The 22,732-nt window shown below is 42.0% G+C and overlaps 1 protein-coding gene across 1 annotated transcript in view; it reads right to left on the reverse strand.

The window, feature by feature from the left end:
• The window catches only part of doc2b (double C2-like domains, beta), a 298,538-nt gene that overhangs the window by 184,838 nt on the left and 90,968 nt on the right, over positions 1-22,732 (reverse strand). Inside the window, exon 2 of the mRNA XM_047017138.1 lies at positions 154-233. Within this exon, the coding sequence (XP_046873094.1) occupies positions 154-233 (80 nt within the window). The remainder of the gene's footprint in view (positions 1-153; positions 234-22,732) is intronic.

Below are 22,732 nucleotides of genomic sequence, written 5' to 3' on the forward strand. Positions count from 1 at the left end.
TTCTCTTGTTGTTGGAGTACCTTTTGTTGCCCTCTTCCCACACTTTTTCCCTCCTACACTGACCTGTGCATATGCGGGTTGTTTCATCCCTTACACCACTCCCTGGTCAACTAACACCAGTGCCTTGGTCACACTCTGAAAGCTCTGCCTTACCTTTGCTTTGTTGATGCTGCAGTGTAGGGCGTTGTTCTCTTGATCGTACAGCAGGCTGAAGTCCAGGGTTCCCAGAGTGGCTGTGAGACAAGAATAACAAGAATCAGATATGAGTACTACAAAGGAAGGTCTGGCGAAAGTTAATTCAGGAAGACCATACTTTTGCATGCTAAGGCCTGTATATTTCCCATACTATCCTGCTTTTCAATCCTCTCACGCATGCTCACTCATAATTTCCCTTTTGTCCCATAATTTGTCCCATAATTTCCCTTGATATCAGATGTTCATATTAGCTGGTTACATCTATCCAATACCCAGTGTTGGGGGTAACGAGTTACTAAGTAAAGGATTGCAGTAACGATATTACTATTATGGGTAACAAAGTAAAGTAACGCATTACACTCAAAATATTTATAACTACACTAATTTACTATACCTCAGGAACTCGCTTTCCTGCGTTACCCAAGCCATTTTTGCCGGTTGTCTGGGCACCGTTGCCACAGAGACCGATTTGAGTGATTTGAGTGATGTAGCTGCTGGTGCGTAGACATTAGGCGCGTTCGACATGGGCTGACTTCATGCAGCACCGCAGGCATCTAAATCTGAGAATGCCATTGGCTGCTTTAAGTCAGCCGGGCTGCAGGCGGCTGCAGACGACGCCTGCGCTGCATGAAGTCGAACGCACCTATTGACAACCCAGTATCACATGATACTAGGTTGGCGTAGATGGAGGGAAGCGGGAAAATGGATGAGATTGAGACAGGAGGGTTCAGCCAGTGGCGATATACTCATTATTTTCACTTTGTTGCTCGAAAAGACAAAAATATTACAGTAAAATGCACTTTATGTCCAGGCAAGAGGTGTCTTTCAACTGCTGTCAACTCAATGAGATTTTAAAGTAAGGCATATTTCTTTGGTCAGATAGTGTGGACAGGCTTAATATTCGTTCAAGTGAATGGCTGACTTTTATATGCCATTTTGTTTTACATGTACTATGTGGAAAGGCCAAGAGATGCCCTTTATTGAAAATTGAAAAATAAAAAGGGATGAAAGGGCCATGATGTTTGTCCATGTATCTTTGCGGTAAATATAGACATTTGCTAAGAACTGTGAAAGTAAAGTAACTAGTAGTGAAGTTACTTTTCAAATGCAGTAACTAGTAAAGTAATCTAGTTACAATTCAGAAGTAACTAGTAACTTGTAACTAGTTACTTTTTCTGAGTAACTTCCCCAACACTGCCAATACCAAATCTCCCCATTGAGTCTAAACGCCAGATTTTCTATCAAGACTAATCAGCACATATCAACGATCATCTCAAATGATTTTTTACTTAATTCACTGGTCTCTCCTGAAATTACATCAGTCTTGCACACCAGAGACGTACACAAATTAATATACAGGCTGGCTCACACCAGTGTAGCCTTGTGAGTCATTGGAGTTGTTGGCCGCACTTAGATTAGATTTCCCTACTCACCGATGGTGAGTAGGGAAATCTAATCTAAGTGTTCTATAGGACTTCCCATCATCCTCCAATCCAAAACAACGAGCAACCACTGGGTGTTACAGCATACGTGACCAAATCTCTGTGAATTTACTGTACCACAAACAATGCAATAATCTTAGAAGCACAGTGTAGCCTTGTGAGTTATTGGAGTTGATGGCCGCACTTAGATTAGATTTTCCATCTGTGAGTAGGGAAGAGTTCTATAGGACTTCCCATCATCCTCCAATCCAAAATAACAAGCAACCACTGGGTGTTACAGCATACGTGACCAAATCTCTGTGAACTTACTGTACCACAAACAATGCAATAATCTTAGAAGCCCATCTAGGGGCATAGTCTTACACAAACACTTAATTAAAGGCCCAATCACACAAACTAGTACTTGACTTAGCCCAATGTAAATGTATTCCCAGTTTACTTTAAGAAACAGACACTAATGGAGAGCCCTGAAACTAGCTCTTTTCATAGAAGCTGCCAGGGCCGTTTTAGGGGAGTGCAAAACAGAGACCTCCAAACAGCCCAGCTGGTTTTCCTGCTGGCATTTGGAAAGTGTGTTAATTCAATAAACATTCCACCATGTTGGCTACACATGTATGTGTGTGTCAAAGAGAGAAGAGAGTAAGAAAACGTGTGTGTACCACTGTTTCTGTACACTAGATGCTATAAAGAAATGGGGGATTAAACCAGGTTTGTTTACGATTAGATTGACGCCAAAACGCTAATAGAGATTTAAGAGTGACTTAAATCTCTAATACATTTGAGATGTTGGGGGGACAGGCAATCAGAGATCAATGCTTATGTTTTCCCCCCCTAGATAAATTGCCTCACAAATGTATCTCCTCACAGACCCTCAATCCTTTCAGCAGCAATTTTTTTGCTCTTTGGTTACCTTGTAGCATCTACCTTGAAACAAATCAATTTTTAAATTGTGTTGTACCGTTATTTTGATGGTAAACATAAACATTTAAACTGAAAAATAAAACTAGGGAAGTAATTTCGAATACCGTGCTGAGGTTGGGAAATGGCTCATTCCTAAGCACAAACAACATTATTCAAGCCATGAGGAAACTTATTATCTCTTTTTCTTGTTTCAAACTAAAAACACTGTCATTTTCAAAAATAGCAGAAAGGTTCAATATGTTAGTCTATATTTCAAACAAAAACAAGCAAGCACAATTTCAGGCATTTGTCTGCTTGGGAAATGTTGGTCCTGAAGACTGGTTTAAGTTGTTCCTGTACAAGGTACAGGATGCTTCCGGTGCGCCTAAGAGATGGCCGTGTCGTCAAGAGCTCCGCAAAAACCCAGCTTTTTGTTTGTCATTTTAGTGTTCGTTACATGTTTTGTCAATGTTAAATTGTCGTTTATTCAGTACGACCGGCAGACACTTCTGGACATTAAGTTGTCACTTGGCAAAGATGATTTTACGAACTTTAATTCCACTTTTCGAAGTGCGAGCTCGAACTGCAGCTGGCCCTTTGTTGTTTCGCCGCTCTGTTTACCCGCAAGATGGAGAAAGAAGAAACGTGGCCGGCGTGCAGGAGTCCTGGTTCGAACTCGGAAACGGTGCTTCAAACCTGCTCTTCCAACCATCTTACTAGCTAACGTTCAGTCCATCGACAACAAAATGGATGAACTTAACGCTTGTGTCAAATTCCAACGGGACATCAGGAACTGCTGTGTACTGGCGTTTGTCGAGACCTGGCTGTCTCCGGAGATCTATGACGCAACCGTTACCCCGTTGGGATTCACCATATACCGCCAGGACAGAACAGCTGATTCAGGGAAGTGCAGGGGCGGAGGGGTCCGTGTTATGGTTAACTCTCTCTGGGCTACGGATGTAGCGGTATTAGCATCTCACTGCTCTCCGGTTCTTGAGCTGCTAACTGTAAAAATCAGACCCTTCTATATGCCTCGGGAATTCACTGCGGTCGTCATGAGTGCAGTCTACATCCCCGCCCAGGTGGACAAGGCCGCTGCTTTGGATGAACTGTATGGGATTATCAATGGTCTGGAAAATGTGCACCCAGAGGCAGCCTTCATTGTTGTTGGTGATTTCAACAGAGCTAACGTGAAGAAAGTCCTGCCCAAGTACTATCAGCATATTGACTTCTTCACACGTGGAGACCAGATCATTGACCATTGTTATACTACATTCAAGGGCAGTTACAATCCCCTCCCCCGCCCTGCTTTTGGGAAGGCTGATCACACCTCCATTCTTCTCCTCCCCGCATATGAACAAAAGATAAACAGGTCAGACCGGTTGAGAGGTCAGTTCACCTATGGAGTGACGAGTGTGTGGCGACCCTCCAGGACTGCTTTGACACCACTGACTGGCTGATGTTCAAGGAGGCAGCAGATGGGGACATTAACGAATACTCAGACACTGTCTCCAGCTACATCCAGCACTGCATTGATGACGTTGTCCCCAAGAAGGTTGTCCGGTCTTTCCCAAATCAGAAGCCCTGGGTTGATGCCGCGGTCAGGGCCAAGCTGAGAGCCCACACTGTCGCCTGTAATTCTGGGGACCCTGATGAGTACAGGAAGGCCAGATACGACCTTCTGAAGGCCATCAAAGCAGCGAAAAGGGCTTACAGGACCAAGGTGGAGTGCAACTCCTTAGATATACTTTTCCAGACTGCCCACCTCAGCAAACCAGACATAGCAGAGGTCTCACACACAGGTGCACACAATAGGACATATTTCAAAAGCATGTACCCGTGCGTGTCCACTACAGCGGCACGGAGCGTCGGCTTCCAATCCATTTTCAATGAAACCGGGAGTTGACGCTCGTGTAGGGCATTGTGGGAGCATACGCGAGCTTCATTGTCCGGTTTCATAAAAAATGGATCGGAAGCCGACGCTCCGTGCCGCTGCGCGCCGCTGTAGTTAAAACGCACGGTTACATGCTTTTGAAATATGTCCTATTGTGTGTACCTGTGTGTGAGACCTCTGCTATGTCTGGTTTGCTGAGGTGGGCAGTCTGGAAAAGTATATCTAAGGAGTTGAACATGGACAATGGACAATCAGATATTGTGATTAGATTGGCCTACTTTAAACAAAAATATCAGTATAACACAAACTTAATGGGTGTATTTTTATCGACAACTTGTCTGGGAAAAGTAGGCTATACCATAACATTTAGCCAATTTAAGACTTGCGTGCATATAAGTAATGTGTCACATTAAAAAGTGTTCTCAATCCTATGCTTGTGTGGTTTGTTGCTTCCGCTAGGGAAGACATTTCTCTTATCCTACCTTTATCATTTACATTTAGTTATTTGGCAGACGCCCTTATCCAGAGCGACTTACAGTAAGTACAGGGACATTCTCCCCGAGGCAAGTAGGGTGAAGTGCCTTGCCCAAGGATACAACGTCATGGCCCCGTCCAGGAATCGAACTGGCAACCTTCAGATTACTAGCCTGATGCCCTCACCGCTCAGCCACCTGACTCCCCACTCATCATCCACAGAACGGCCAACCTCTGACTCAACCTTAACCCAACTGTTTCTCATTAAATACGTAGTACATTGATTGGTGAGGTGAATAGCGAATGGGATGTGGAATGAGCGGTTATGTGACACTCACACAGTAAATTCTGAAGAGTAGTCTAACATTTTCCAAATAGGTTAAAAGAAGTAGGCTCATATAACCAATAACTTATAATGACTTTGTGCTCAAACTATGTAGCCAGCCCAATAATTTACAACGGTGAACAGACTTTACTGGAACGACTTAGTCTGTGTTCATCATCACCTGATTACTGACTCCCGCCAATAAGAATCGGGTATTCACCTTTGCCATGTTATATACTGCGGTATGAGGCACAATCCGATCACTTGGAATGCATTGCAAACCTTGACGAGTCCAAACGGCTTCAAACAGGAAAATGTAGAGCTAACCGGGTAACGCTAGCTAGCATTGTGATCGGTAACAGTGCAAAACCGAAAGAAACTAGACAGAGCCATTTTTCGAGTTAGCTAGAGCTAACTTTATCTAATTTTCCTCAGACAGTTTGCATTGTTCGCTTATTTTTAGAGCCAGCATTTTTTCTGAAGCTTAAATATTTAGCTAGCTAGTAAAGGAACAGTAGCCAGAACAATAGCCAATTTACATTTATAGTTTGGCTTGAAAAATGTGTTCATCACTAGAACGGCCGTTTTGAAATGTACAATAAACTGCCAACTGAGTTTTCTCATACGTGTATTTTCAATAAAATAATAGAAGGAAAATAAAATATCACAGTGAACCATTTCGTTCATAGATTCTAGGTAACTAATATTGATTGCACAGAATTTCTATTGTAAATATTTTGAGTGGTTGAAGGACTAGAGTATCATTGTAAGAAACGTTGCTAGTGCGGTCTCAGGCAATTCTAGACAGTATAGCCTATGCTACAGGAAGAATTCTGGCCGTCGTGTTAAGCATGCCTCTTTATGCTAGGCTAGTGAAATTGTGCATAATGTGTATACTACTTTTTTATGTATGCTTCTGAATTCTAAGCTATTTACATCTTTAGCTTGCTTGGCCATCTTAAATGTAAGCTTATAATATTTTTTTCAGTATACCTGGTCATAAAACATTCTTGTGACTTTCCAATTGAATTTTTTGGTCTGCTTATTTATTTCGAATTGTTACTGATCTGTGCTCTGCACACGCGACGCAATGCTTCACCTTTCATGTCTGTACTGATAATGAAGCGCCTCACGAAAGTGAAGTCATGCACACAACCAACACACAACTGCATCCGTTTTTAATGTTCTTAAAATTCGGACTTAATAAACATACTATAATTGTGTTCAAAATGTTACTTATTGTAGAATCACATGAGTATTAATAATTATATAAGCTTATACCGTGTTATGTAATTAACTTAAACCCTCATAAAATGCAGTATATACTTCAAGGTATAATGTAATCATAAATTACTGTCCAATAACACTTAAATTATGTTTTTATTTTCTAGTCGTTCCAGATCTGTGCCCACATCTCCAAGGTTCTTTTATCTACAGTTTGGACTGCTTCTGGTTAAAGGTTGGTAATAATAAGTACAGGCTACAGTAGCCAGCATTTGAGGTATGTAAACCATCTTATTTACTCTGTATAAAGATCTTTAGATTCTACTCCACTTTTTCATCCCAGACGAAGGTTACAGGTTGGTAATTACCATTACTGTTATGTCCCCGGCCTAATCCGGGCCGGGATTTCTGTTTTACCCCCGGCCTAATCCGGGCCGGGATTTCTGTTTTACCCATGTGCCGGCTCCAGGTTTCATGCCATACTCCATTCCTCCTGTGTAATTGACACACCTGCAACCCATCCCCTCATCAGCACCACAGTATTTCAACCCCGGTTTTCCTGTCACTCATCGCCAGTTCAACGCTTCGTCCAGAAGGTAGTATCGGCTCCTTGTATATGGTACTATATCTAGTCCATCCTAAAACCTTGTTTCCTCTCTGCCTGCTACAGACCACATCCTCCGGTTCATCAGCCTGCCTGCCACACCTGCCTGCCCCACCGGATCTCCTTCGCTCTCCTTCACCTCAATTCAATAAAACAGTCAACTTGACCTTCAGTGGAGTCGTGCATTTGGGTCCACACCCCAGTAGCCAGTTGGTCCAACATAACAATTACACAGAATCAGAATTTCATCAGTGTCTATACAGTCATGCCGCATAAGGGAAATAAATCTCAGGCTGCAAAGCTGTGCTGGTCTAAATTTGGACCTTTCAGATCCACGCTTACAGAGTACAGAGCCACACAGAAGCGATGGTGAATGTGGACAAGTGTGGAGTCAACCTGTGGTGTTATCCTCATGCACAGCTCAGCTTCAACAGCACAATGGAAATGTGATTGCCACTTCTGAAAATGACAATATTCAAGAACAATGGATTCTACAAAGTCAGATATCAGTCCAGTCATCGACTCATCAGGGTCGTGTTGGCTATGTAAAGTAAAGCTCTGACGTTTTTGGCATACCACAATGAGGTTGATGACCCGAGGAAGGCTGATCTGGACAAGATACTGGACATGGAGTCGGAGTAGTATAAATTCAACCAATCCGTCCAACTCCGTCCGACTCCGTGCGTGCGTCTGTCCGTTAACGGAGACGCAAAAGTATAAATCGGCCTTTAGGCATTACCCAAGTTAAGTGTACAACAGTGACAAAGAGAAAAGAGAAGACAAAGAAACCAAATAATGCATGGTGCACACAACACCAGCAGATACAAAACAGATGCAGATTTCAGAGAAAAGCAAAAAGAAACTTTGCGCCGAAAGTACCAAAATGATCCTGCCTTCAGAAAACAGCACTTAAATTTAAAAAAAGAACATTTGCGCCTCAAGTATTATCATGATCCTGCTTTCAGGAGAAAGCAAAAAGAAACGTTGTGCCACAGGTATCAAAATGACCCTGCCTTCAAGAGAAAGCAAAAAGAAACATTGTGCAGGTACCACAATGATCCTGCTTTCATAAAACGTAATTTGCAACAATGCATCAGTTACATGAAAAGCAAGTTTCAAAGTGAAGCACAATTTAAGATGGCCCATAAGATGTGCTGTGCCTTGAAAGTAAGTAGGAAATACAGACAATCTACTCATTCTACACGTGAATACAATCAACCAGTGGACAACAGCCTAATGCAGACAGCTATATCAACTTTCAAGGAATGCATTAAAGCTGGCCCAACTTTTGTGTGCATAAGTGTTGCAATCGCAGCAATTACAAGAAGAATCCACACATTGTTGCTCTCTGTTTGAAAGGGCAATATGTCCATGTGTGGGACGATCAATGTCAAGGTCCTGAACAATGCCCTGTACCAGAAGAAAGGAAAAATAGTGGATTTGTCACAGCTGTCATTCCCATTTGAAGGCAGGAAACAAATCATCCATCGCTTTGGCTAAAAACCTGGAGCTGGAGCCCATTCCCCCAGAGCTCTGTGATTTGAACGTGCTGGAAAGACAACTTTTGGCCAAAATACTGCCATTTGCCAAGATTGTCACACTTCCTAAAGGTCGACAAGCAGCTATACATGGCGCTGTGGTATGTGTGCCATCCGAGGTAAATACTTTACCAAGACCATGCAGCACAACCCAGTTATACAGAGTGAAGCTGAAAAGACGTCTGGTTTATACAGGCCACCAGCTGTTTCACACTGTAAACATGAGAAATGTAGTAGCGGGACTCTCAAAGCTCATTGACACACCCTGACTACAGACACATTACAATCAGAGCTGATGAGAAAACGGATGATGATGATGATTGGATGAACCTTTATTGCAATGATGAAACTGAAATGATGGACACACTTAATCGCATAGAAACTGCTGATCTATCAGAGGTAAAACCTGCAGCTTTACAGCCTTCTTATGAGCAATAGGAAGACCACGACCAACAACCTCCCAATGCAGAGACTGAGAAAGCTGCACTAAGACCTGGAGTTGGCTTGGACAGTTGTTTACAACCACCTTACCTTGGAGAAGAAACACTGACCTACGGGGATGGGATTTTCAGCATCGCCCCAGCACAAGGAAACACGCCTGTTAGCTTTACCCAAGTCCCAAGGCTTGAGGAAATGGCTTTCCCTGTTCAGTTCCCTACTGGAAAGAATACATTAGACGAGACAAGACAAGTCAAACTATCCCCGAGCATGTATTTTAATGCAAGCCTTTTCTGTGTTGACACTCGTTTTGCAAGAGACCAAAGCTATCCGTTTTTTGCGCAGTTCGTCACGGAAAAAAGCAGCATGTCAATTCAGTTAAGGAAAATCCAAAACCAAGGACGGACGGAAAATATCCAACAAGTTGCTCCAGGACAAATGTGAGATTGAGAGGTTGGTGAAAACAGAGATGCTACAAGATTCATGCAACCACTGAGAGGGACTCCAGCTTACTGGGATAGAACTCTGAAGGATTTGCTCGCCATGGTCAGACAATTAAGTAAGCCAACTTTCTTCCTGACCTTCTTTGCTGCAGAATTCAGATGGTCAGAAGTAATCACAGCCATCAAAGCACAACAAGGTCGACAGGTGGATTTTTATGAGCTTAGACTAGGCTGAGAAATGTGACTTTCTCAGAAGTAACCCTGTAACCACCATGCGCATGTTTGACAAGAGGGTTGATGCTCTGATGAGACAGTTGCTGTTGGGTCCTGCGCAGCCAATCTGTGAAGTTATTGATGACTTTTACTGGGTAGAATTTCAGGCGAGAGGAAGCCCCCATATACATTGTCTCTGTTGGGTAGCAAGAGCTCCTATCGTCGGAGAAGACCGGGATGACAAGGTATGTGACTTTGTGGATCGCTACATTTCATGCCAGCTACCTGATGAAGACAAACAACCCTTACTTCACAGATATGTCACAGACATTCAAATGCACAGCAGAAGTCATTCCAACTCATGCAGGATAGGTAACAAAGTATGCAGATTTGGATTTCCAAAACCACCTATAAAATAAACGTGCGTAACTTACCCTATGCCACAAGTAGAGGAAGGACCACCCCAAGAACATGCAATGGCACCACAAGCAGCCAAGAACAAACTGAAACCGGTCTGGGACTTGCTAAACAACCCAAAAGCACAGGTTGAAGACATGTCACAGCTATTGGTGCAGTGTAATATGACATTTGATGAGTACGACACGTATGTTGAGTTGTTGACCTCTGCAAGCGTCATTTTAATGAAGCGTGATGTCAAGGACTGCTGGGTGAACAACTACAATCCAAATTTGCTAATGGCGTGGAACGCAAACATGGACATCCAGTACATTCTTGATCAGTATGGTTGCATCATGTACATGCTCTCCTACATATCCAAGCCAGAGCGTGAGATGAGTGACTATCTCAAAACGATAGTCAAAGACATGAGCCCAGAAAATCAGACAGAACGAGATGAAATGAAAGGTGTTGTTCAGGCTTATTCCAAACACAGGGAGGTCAGCGCCCAGGTGTCTGTGGCCCGTACGTGCAGCCTGAAAATAAAGTCTTGCTCACGTGAGGTTTTATTTCTACGAACGAGTGACAACGCACTGAAAATGAGTCTCCCACTTTGCGCATTGCAGAAGAAACAAGAAAAAAGTGAGAATGTGTGGATGACGGGTATGCGCGACAAATACAGAGCCAGACCTGAAACGCCAGAGTTTGAAAACATGTGTCTAGCAGACTTTGCATCACATTACAGGATTGTCTACGGCAAGGAAACAGAAGACGGCAAGCGTGTCAGCCTATTAAACAACATGGGAATGATCCAGAAACGCACCAGAGGGAAGCCTGCAGTCATCAGATATGCTCGCTTTTCAGAAAAAAAGGACCCTGAGAACTTCTACGGAAGATTGCTCAAACTCTACCTCCCCCATCGGTCAGAGTCATCGCTGAAAACGGAAATGTTCTCCACCCACCAGGAGTGCCCATGAGAGATTACCAGGAACACACGAGATATGCCCAGTGACTGCAATTGTTCAAATAAACCAACAGAAGTTTGAACAACACAGTAAGATAGTGGAACAAGTCTTAAACGAATACATGCAGAATGGCCCTGTGGAAGATGCTTGGAATACCTTCGCCCCGGAAGCTGAGTTGGAGAAGTTGGAATGTATAGAAGAACAAAAACAAGCAGAACCACTTCACGAGAATGAACAAGATGATGTTCCGGAGTTTACACGTGAGAAGCAAACTGGGGGGATTGCATTTACTCTAAAAGCCCCACAAACGTGCCCAGATTTTGTTCGCAAAATGTATTGAAACCGGACACAAGCTGGCACATTCTACTTGCTTCGTGAGTGGTGCGTTAACCGTGTGCGTGGCCTAAATCCTAGGGCTGGGCGATATGGGTAAAAAATTATCGACATAGATATTTATATTTACATTCGATAAAACGATAATTAAACGACAGACCACAGATCTGTAGTAGTAGCTAAATAAGTCTCCTCCTCAACTTTTTCCCTACACTCGGCATAAAGTTTAGGCAGAGCGGTGTGAGAGAAATGTTTGCACCCAGGGAGCACGTACCTGGGGTCAAGTAACTTAAGCTTTTTAAAACCTTGCTTTTTATAAATAGCCTACCTATCAATACCTTGGCGCAAACTCACACTTTCTGCATGTTCCAGCGAGTGACTTTGTTTCAGGTGGTAAAAAAGGTTTCTTATATATTAGTATTATAATTGGACCAATACGCCGCTCTTATTGGTCCAGTCCTCTCCAGAGGTCCGCAAACGATTTACGGACCTAGCAAGCGGTTGCCTTGGAGATGTTGACAACATGGCGTCTGCTTCAGATTCGTTGTTTTTGATTTGGGATTTTCCTACGTGTCTTTATATAATACTTTAAAAAAATTGACTTTGACAGATCTACCAACACCTTTGTAAGCAGAGATTTGTTAAAACGTTTGTTACCCGAAGGTTGAGGTCAACAAGAAGTCCACATTTGCAGTTTGTCGTATTACCAGACTTGGTAGCCACCTGTTTGTCTACTAAACCAATTTGCACCGAACATTGCTCTGCTCTTTGTCGGATTTCAAAAAGCCAAACAACTTCCAAATAACTGAGGAAGACAAACCCTTTTCATCAATAATTTCTTCATTGGAAGTTGCTCCCTAGCCATGGCTATCGCTGCCACTGTTTTTGGCAATAAGACAAATTTTCCGCGGTTCACATTAGCTACTCCACTCGAGGTGCTCAGTATATTTTAGTGAGCGTATGCTACCATTTCTCCGGAACTTCCTGCTGCATCACAGAAATTAAATAGACTGTTGTTCCTAATTATCCTCTATCGACATTATCAATATTATTGAAAATGAATTCATGTTACAATATCTTTATCGAGGGAAGTCATTACTTCGATAGTTATTTTTATCGATTTATCGCCCATCCCTACTAAATCCTGACCCTTTCTTTTACTTTGTCACTGGTGGCGCAGGCACAGGAAAATCTCACCTCATAAAGTGTGTTCATGCTGAGGCAACAACAATAGTCAGTAAACTGCCTAGACCAGGGGTCACTAAATGGCGGACCGCGGTCCGAGTTCGGACCCAGGCGGCTTCCTATCCGGACCTTTAGCCGATATATTATTAGCCAATGGAGTGGATTCGCTTTGACGGAATGTTTCCATTATAACCGGCAAATTTTTTATGGCCTGTTCGCTATTTACTGGCTGTTTATCAATCCACGTTTTTTTCCGTTCTTGTGTTCTTGCGAACTCGTTTGACGTCATCTTTTATTGCCCAAGTACGGTTCCAATCCAAAGAACACAAGTTATCAAGAACGCCAAAAATACCCGGAAATGTTCCTGATCCTTTAATCCCTTTAATCGAGGATGCATCGGATGGTGACTTGACCAGCAAGTACGCTTCTGATTTCCCAGAAGTCATTTCAAGATGTCAAGCGAGGCGGACAAACCTCACAACTGTAATTTTTTACTTTTCATATTTCAGCTAAACGGTACATGTAAATCAGCATCTGAATAAAAATGTGACGAGAAATAGGCTCATTTCTAAATTTGCTCCGACTTGTCGATAACCTAGCTAGTGGCATCTCAGTGCAGTGCAGACACTAGTTAATAGGTACTGTAAGTTAGCAAGGGCTACAGAAAACGTAAAATTACAGGTAGATGGACCATTTTTTTGCTTTGTTATCTAGTTTTTGTAGTTAGTCAGTGTTATCATAATGCTGCGAGTCCAGGAAAACCTTAACCATCTCAATTCATTCTCCGTCCTTGCGTCCTTGCAAGACCATTCTCGCAAGGAGGCTTGCCAGAACGTTCTTTAAAATAATGTACTTGCGTTCTCAGCGTTCTTCGGATTGATAAACAGCCACTATGTCTATGGTTTTCCTACTAGATGTGGTTTATATCTTCTGTGTCCAATCCAAAGATCCAATCAGGAGCTGTAATAGCAATCACCATGACAACTCACTCACTCAACGTTGGCCACAACCTCTGTGGGTCACGCAGGTTGTGTTTGTCATTCGCAACAACGCAGGCTAATCGATTTGCTAATGGTAGCTAGCCTTACTTGTTCTTCCTTAGCAAAAATAATGGCGAGACAAAACCCAGCGAAAAGTTGATTCTGAAAAATCGCAAATTTCAGACAGAATGGACTGACAAGAACGCATTTGTGTTGCCGGTGGGGAGCACAAAACCGATGTGTTTAATCTGCAATGAGATGGTTGCCCTTGTCAAAAGTGGTAGAGCTAATGTGAAACGTCACTATGACACAAAGCATAGACACTGAACAAAAGTACCCCCCAAACTCTGGTCAATGGGAGAAAGATGCCCAGGGGCACGGGCACTGTGCCTAAACCTAAGTCTATTTTGAATGGGAGTCAATGGGAGAGGTAAGGGCAAGAAAAATAAACCATGGAAATTTGGTGAGTGGACCTTTTGAGTTTCTAATTGAGTACCCCTGGCCTAGACTATGCGAGGAAACCAACATATCCATGCCAACCATTTAACTGACTGCATTTACAGCAACCGCTGCTTTCAACATTTCAGGCAACACTTTGCATTATGTCCTGAAGTTGCCATGCTGCTTCAAGCCACCGTACCAAGGACTTGGAAATCTCATAGATGAAGTGAGGGCCCAGCTGTCAAACGCCAAGATCATCATTATTGACGAGGTGTCAATGATTTCAAAGCCCTTGTTTGCCTACGTCAACTGGAGATTACAGCAAATCAAAGGCAGTAGGAAACCGTTTGGTGGCATGTTGGTACTGGCAGTAGGAGACTTTTATCAGCTCCCCCCACTGGACAGAAGTAAACCTCTCTGCGTGTTTGAAGAAGATACAGATGACTTCTGGAAAGACTACTTTCAAATGATCACACTCACAGACATTGTGCGTCAGAGAGATGATGTTGCATTCGCTGAGTTTCTAAATAGAATCAGAGTGAAGCAGAACACGGACGCCTTGAGCAATGATGACAAAGCTCTGCTTCATCAGGCTGTGACTGACCCCGCCCGCTGCCCTAATGACGTGCTACACATCTTTTGGCGTACGTGGCTATGAGTAGAACAACTTCACTGCAAGGACTGAAAAGGACAGACTTTGATGAGAAAAATATATTTTGTGATCCTGCAATCACAGCATCACTGGACTCAATGACGAGAGCATCGTTGGACAGCACTATGCCACTTATCAAGTATCAACAGACCACAAACAAAGTGCAAACATTGACAATAATCTACCACAACACGGAAAGATTACCAGCTAACATTGAAGATATCAAGTCTCATCATCAGTTAACACTAGGAGATGTTTAATGTTTTACCAAAACTCATCTATCAGGATCTTTTGTTGCTGAAAGTCTACAGCTGGACGGCTACAACATGTTCAAACGCAACAGACACCTCTCTTACACCAACCATCCTCACATTGCGAGTAAAAGGGGAGGTGGTGTCGCTATGTATGTCAGAAAACATTACCATACCTGTGAAAGCAGTATCTTCAAAACGTGACTGACGTTTTTGGTTGATTGACTGCTCTGATTGGAGCAGCCAATGGCATTCTTAGCTTTAACCCTTGTGTTGTCTTAACATTCTGTACACTCCCATTGTCCTAAGGGTCAAAAATGACCCACCTTCACCAAACCCCTAAAATATAGCAGCTCAATTGAATTTTAATCGCCAAATCTACTTTGCTTAAAGAAACAATCTGTCAGTCATCAATCAAACTTTGTGAATGTGGGGTTTGCTTCTTCAGATTGCAAAAAGACTGCATAGGTGTAAACATTAATTGTTTAGCAAGAGATAGCACTTGTATAGCCTAAGAAAGAATCTGAAATGTACAGAATGTAGAATGCATTTTATAGAAATGAAACAACAGTTTTGAACCTTTTTGGCAACATGGTGCTTATATACCGTACAATGAGGAATTCTACAAAACTGCAAAATACTTGTCTACTTCTATTTTTTTACTCGCATCCCCTGCTTCTTCCCCGGGCCTCCACTGGTTGGCTTCCCCGTATAAACTTGCATCTTCTAAGTGTAGCTGGATTGTGCATCACAGGCCACCCATATCTTGATGCCATACCTCGCTGGTTTGCTGGACATACACTGCCGGAAAGGACAGCAACCTCTATATGGTACCAGTTGCTCATCCACTGTTTCTTCAGGCCCAGGCTTGTAGAGGTACGGCAGACGCCCCACCCACTTCTCCCAGACATCTCTTATTGCTGCCAGTTTGTCTCTTACACGTCTTGCAGGTCTTGACGTTATAAGAAGTTATCAAACCTTAGCATTCTTGAGAATGTGTGAAAGACTTTCAGTGGCATTGTGGCATGGAAAATTGCCCTTCCACTCTCTTTATCCCAGAGACTATATCTAGCCTCACTTCGGGACCTGTACACACCCGCTAAGATTAGCAGCCCTATGTAGGCATGCAGATCAGTCTCATCCATCCTTTTCCAGCTGCATTCATATATACGCAAACCCTCAATTTGTCATCTCTAGGACAATTCTTTCGATGGCTGGTGTGATAAACAAGTTAAATGTTGAGACAATGTCCTGGACATGGGCAACTGCATGTCTTGTGGGCCCTGGGGTCATCCTTATGACATTTTGTGCTGCCATCCTTCCTTGGTCGTCATATGGTGATGAGGACCATGTTATTTGGCTGTTCTTTGCCAAAAATGTCTCTCGTTCAGCTTGGGGGATTTCTTCTTCATCTGAAGATGATTCATCATGGTCTGGATTGTATTCCTCCCCATCTTCTTCTTCTGATATCTCCTCTAAATGATTTTCTTGTTCCTCCTGGACATCTGAATGAATCAGATCTATGACCTGTTGGGCACTGAAATGTGCACTCATGATTTCAGCAAAGAGAGTACTGCCATTTGCAGCACCTTTATAGCCTCTGACTGTATTCCCCATTTGTAAACAATGCTTTGAAAAAGTGTTTGTTTTGTCTGACATTTAGTTTGCTTTGTCTGAAATTGTTTTGTTTTGTCTGTGAACTTGAGTCCTGTGTGGGGTCGTGGACGGGAGATACTGCACTTGCACACTAAAGTTTTAGTCTCGTCTGAGTTCAATCAGAGGCACAAATGATCTAAATATCTTATTGTATGTGTGTGCGTATGTGTGTGTGTGTGTCTCTTTTTTGTGTCTTTTTTTGTTGTTGAGCTGTGTATGATGGTTTTATAACTGCCGGGTCAAAAATGACCCCTAAGACAATTTTTGTATCCTACTGGTGTGCAGCTTTCATGGAAATGTGAACAAAGACAATGTTTCCCTTTTTCTAATGTTGGGGTCACTTTTGGAAAAGTCATTAATTTTCAAGTAAAAAAAATACATTCAGGGGGTTTTCACTGCTGATAAACATAGTGACAGGTAATTTTTGACCCCTAAGACAACACAAGGGTTAAGTCAGCCGGCTGTCGGCGCTGCCGGCGCTGCATGAAGTCGAACGCACCTAGTGTCACATAACCGCTCATCCCATTCGCTATTCATCTCCAGAGTCACTTCAGCCAGGCTGCGCCCGCCAGCCAGAACGAGTCCTTTAAGCTACACCAGAGGCCTCCCCAATTTGTTCCAAAAAAATAATATCTCAGAAAATCTCAGAAATTATTCTCAGAATAATTCGAAAATTGCTAAGTAAATAAGTAAAAAAAACGGAAAAGTTACCTATCCATATTTTTCTAGGCCTACCCAAAAACATTATTCTGGCTATGCCCCTGGGCTACACATGGCCAATTATTTAGTTCGTGAAAATCTTGATGGTGTCAAATTATATTTACTGTTGGAAGAATATGTCAACACGCAACTCGCGTTCATCTCACATCCATTTGCTATTCAACTCGCTAAAGGCTGCGGCCAGCGACAGTTGTAGCCTAGATTATGGCCGATAGGCTACTTTGTTCGTAAAAATCTTGATATTGATTTTGGGACAGTGACATGGCTGGTTAGCTAGCTACTCCTCTTGTCAAGCATATTGTCAAATGATATTTACTATTTGTCAACTGTACACAATGGTATCGCCTTTGAATCTTGCTAGCATGACGTTAGCTTTCTGACTAATGGCTCAGCCAAAGGAAAGCCGGTGTTGGTTCTATGAGCTGAGCGGACTAGACATATCAGAGTTGGCTAACATTGAAAAACGTTTTATTTCTATTGCAAAACACATTAAAACGTAAATTAATGTTTGTAAAATAAATTCTCTTTCCAAAGGTGAAAGTAGCACATTCTCCAATCTATATGTGTATTGTCAGAGACTCACTGTGTGACCTCTTGATCACAGCAAGAGACAACCTCACATATGTATAGAAAATCTGCATATCAAGTACCCAGGGGTTCAACGCCGAAATATGCTTCTGCATCTCCGTTTACGGATGGGCGGGCGCACGGATATTGACGGATAGACTGCGTTTATGGTTCTCCGTAGGCTTTGGGTGCTGAAAACAATTCACCGCCAGAAGAGTAGGTGGCGCAACTGTTTTTTGTAAGATGTCGTTGAGTGTTTATTTACTTAGGTTACCGAGAAGTCGGAGCAAATTTACAAATAACCGTTTCATCAATAAAATATGCACAATTTCAGCAACTACACTGCCCATTTCTCTACACATTTTAATTCAGATGCTGATTTACATTAACTGTTTAGCTGAAATATGAATTGTAAAAACTTACAGCAATGGCGGTCAAAGGATTCTGTTCGTCCTGTTTTAGTAAGACATGGAACATGGAAAGCAGCTTCCTATATCAGTTGTTGTGCAGCCTCATAATGGCAACAAATTTGGGTTGGGAGGGGATGATAGTGTAGAGAGTACAGTGCACTGTTCCAAAAGACTATAGATCCACATGCAAACCTCTGGCCTCATTCAAATGAGTAATTTCTTTAGCAGCAGCATGTAACATCCACAACATTATTAGTTCAATTTCTACAGTGTGTGTTGACTGAGACCTTTCATGCATTTCAAATTACAAAAAGATTTCTCCAACAAGAAAAAGGCCGGTTTAAGAAATGGCATCATTACAGGATTATCTAAAAAGCTTCCCCGCTGACCTTTCCACTAGATTTGATTTCCATTGATTCATCTTTGACAATCAACTAATTTGGCCCTATTTGATGGCATATGGCCTCTCTTGAGATTTCTTCTCAATAGGTAGTTGGATTGATTGGAGAAAGATCAGAGGGGAGAGACGGTTTACATTGAGGCTGTACATGAACACTGATTCTTAAGTCTGTAGCTACATAAATGAGTAAATCCACTTCACTGCTTTTTTTATTAAGACTTACTGTATGCAAGCACACATACATATCTGCACATAAAAGATTATGTAAAAACATTTTAATCTTGAAATGGTCTCTTACCAACGGGCCACTTCAATAGAGGTGTGGGAAAGATGGATATTGTGTGTGCTGGAGTATACTTAACCACTTGTGTCCTAACATGATACATTACATCCTAACATTTTCTTTTGTATAGGAGTATCAGGATTTTAATGTATAATTTGTCATTTGATGTTTCTTCTTATTGTAGCCCAATGCTAACTATTAAATAATTTGAATGGAGAAAGATTACTGGAAAGTATTAAAACTCCTTTTTACTTTCCCCAAAATGACGACCATACATTTAATGTACTTTTTGATTACATACGATCTATGCTCTTTGAGATATCCATGATTCAGATATTAGCCAAAATGTGATCCCATCTATGTGTCGTCAACCTTCTTCACTAGATTATGAAGAAACTATGAAAGTAAGCCTCCTTCAATCTCTCTCTAGATCAAAATGGTTTTCAAAAAATCTGTGCTGGTTCTGCCCACAACTCATGGACTGTGTACATACTCCTGCCTAATGCACACCATACACACCCATGTTGAGCACTCATCGCATTCCCTCTGATCTCCCTTTACCTCCATTGACGGAGATGTGTGTCTCCTTTCATACTGCCTAAACAGTTGCCTACAACTCCTAACAACAAAATATAAAAATGCCATGTTTTTCACATCCGTAAAGTGTGTGTATGAGTTTGAAACATTTTGAAACCAATATCTTTAACTGAAATATAGCTGTTCGTATTGTGTACAACTTTCAAAACCCTCCGACAGAAGGAATAAACAACAGGATAACCCAAACCCTACAGTAATAGAATGTCTGCTTTTAGGAATGCAGTAAATGCCTTGCCTAAAATTTGCAAAATACATAAAATACATATTCTGCATATACTGTAGGTGACAACACATCAAGACTAAACAATTACCTTTTAACTTTGCAATTAAACACTCTGTGGGCCTAGCTGCTGAAATGTTTGCCTGACATTGAACTTGCGGAAAATAATTGGATCACATTTGAAATGCCATAAATTAGATGCCATAAATGCCATCCTGACACAGCGTGTGTGTATGTGCATACACTATGTGCCACTATAGCTAAGAAAACATGCAAAATCAGCAAGACTTGAATACGGTAGAGCTATAGTCATTGCAGAGCTACATGAATTGCATCAGTAGTTCTGATCTTGAGAATAAATGCAGTCTGATGGAACCATCTGTGGTTGTTTCTATTAAGACAGGAAATGGGCCAAAGCAGAGTTCTAACCACACATATTAGGATGGCTGTACTGGTTCTGATACACTGCAATGAAAAATATAATAATTTCAACAGGTTTATGACAAGACTACATAAGGTGGAGGCATCAATATACTATGTTTGGCCTTAATGTACGTACAGTAGGTCCTAATGCCATTGTCGCAGTGTTGGATAATGTTCTGAGCAATAACATTTGAGAATATACTTTTATAGTTTTTTTCTCTGTAGACCGTCTGTTGCATTAATTCTGAGGGAGATCTTGGCCTAAAATTACTGACATACTAGTGCTGTTGGGAAAAAAGCAGCTTTAATGGTTTCTATGGCGGAGGCTAGGGTAGAGTAGCCTGGTCCTAACCAGACCCTCGTACATTTCATTTGTACAGAGGGTCTGGGATCTCTCCATTGACAAACGTTAACTTCCTTGAAGGCGGGTCCTCTGTTGAAGTTTAAAACTATTGGATCCGCCCAGAGCCACTCTGATCTGCCATAACCATTTGCAAGCGTTCGCCTTAGCCAACTCCTTCACCACTAGTGTAACGGAGCTAGCTGCCGTAGCTGGAAAATCAAACTTTTCCCGAACCCCGTGGGGAGGAGGGCCACAACATAATGGCCACCAACAAAACTCAGCAAGTAATGTTCTTGCTCCGGCTTTAACCTATATTCGGCAGCGTTGCCACAACAGCAGAATAGTTTCGCTCGCATCTTTCTCCGCCGCCATTACTAAACTACTCAAACAAGTGCATGACATTAACGTCATCGTTCTCAGCCACTCCCTCTGTTCGCTGATTGGACCTACAAAAAATGTGTTTCTGGAAACCGACTTCAGAGCCGAGCTCCCAGACTTAGTACAGAAGCAAAATCCAAATTGAGCGGAAGTACGTAGGAGGGCAGAGCCAGGCTAAGGGTAGAGGTCACAATCCTCATTTTTATTGCTTGATAAAAAAATAAAATAAATGTGTTGCTCATGTAGAGGAAGATTACTGCGGTATTTAGCAATATTAATAGTTAAACTAATACTACAGTATTGTTAAGATGAGTTCAGTTCATAGTTGAGATGATGCTAGGTTAGCTGTACTGTATGCACTCCTTTTAATAATTTTTGATAAAACATGCAGCTTTATGTATAAACGTAAATTACAAATGTGCAATCTTGTTGTCCATTTGTTTCAGTATGTGGAACTGCATGTGTCTAACCAGAAAGTATGTAGTAATACAAGTATATGATACATCACACCCCTGAATAACAGCAGGGCATACCGTGGAGGCCGGAGCCAAAGCCTGGAGAAGCCTTTCCTTGCAATGTGCAATAAGGGGCGATGCCTCAATGTGGGCGAGGCTCAACATTTTGATTAACCAAAGACACAGGCGGAAGTAACATTCTCAAACGAGACAGTGCACTCCGTTGCAATCTGCCATTAACTCAAAATAAGACATTCAACTCCAACCGGGTAACAGGCATGCATAAAAACTAGCCTACTTTGCTCTGGCTCAGTTATGGAATACTGAACTATATACAATGACATTTTAAGTGTAGGCTAATGGTGGGTGTGTGGAATATGAATTTTAGGAAAGGATAAAAAGTATTTTGTTGCACAGTTGCACGACAATGACACAGTCTATTGGGAGAATTTGTCTTGCTGCCTATTTTAGCATCCTGTCTGAGTCTCTTCTTTCTGGACACATTTGGTTTCCTAACCACACAGAAGCCTATTCATAGGTTAGTTATTGCTTAATTGATTACTGCATTCAACACTCCACGTCACTTATAGCAACAAAACTCGGAATTAGTTAAACGCTAATTGTAGCTAACTGTCGCTCCTGAAATCAAACAAAAACTGAAGAATCGTAAAGCCAAGTCATGAAACAACAAAGTTACAGAGATGGAGACAGGTAGAGCCATTTAAAGTCATGCAGTATTGACGTTTAGGAATGTTACTTCCCCCTCGGGTCAAGTGTCATTGGTCAATCAAAATGTTGAGCCTCGCCCACATTGAGGCCAAGTTGAGCCTGTCATTGTTCAATCAACGTTGAGCATCGCCCACATTGAGCCTCGCCCCGAATTTCACATTGCAATAAGGGGTACTGGAAAGCATGGGGTTTGAGTAGACGTGTCCCCAATCTCTGATGCTCTGGGAGACAAACTGATGTGGAGGATTAGGGTCACCCCATGCCATGGGCCAGACTTTTTCCTGCGCCTATTGGCACAACAAACACAAAGAACTGAAATAACTAAAATCTGAAAATTACTTAACAAGCTCATTGGGGTCTAAACAACTATGAAGTAGTTAATATTCTGTAACAATACCTGTCAGCTTTTTGAGTTAACAAAATAAGTTTGTAAGCAGAACAACGAAAAAGGACTGTGTTGTAAAACCAACTATAATGGACAATTCCAATAGAAGGAATTATGGTCCAGTCTGCCATTTTCCTCTGTGAAGTCCTGTCTTAAACAGCATTCACTAATTTCACTGACTCCCTCCCTCCTCTAATCTATAATATTCTCAGATGAAGCCTCAAAGAAAGAGAGAGAGATGGTCTGGAACTGACACATTTGAGAAACAAAACA

Source organism: Hypomesus transpacificus, unplaced genomic scaffold (genome assembly GCF_021917145.1).
Source record: "Hypomesus transpacificus isolate Combined female unplaced genomic scaffold, fHypTra1 scaffold_48, whole genome shotgun sequence".
Taxonomy (NCBI): Eukaryota; Metazoa; Chordata; class Actinopteri; order Osmeriformes; family Osmeridae; genus Hypomesus; species Hypomesus transpacificus.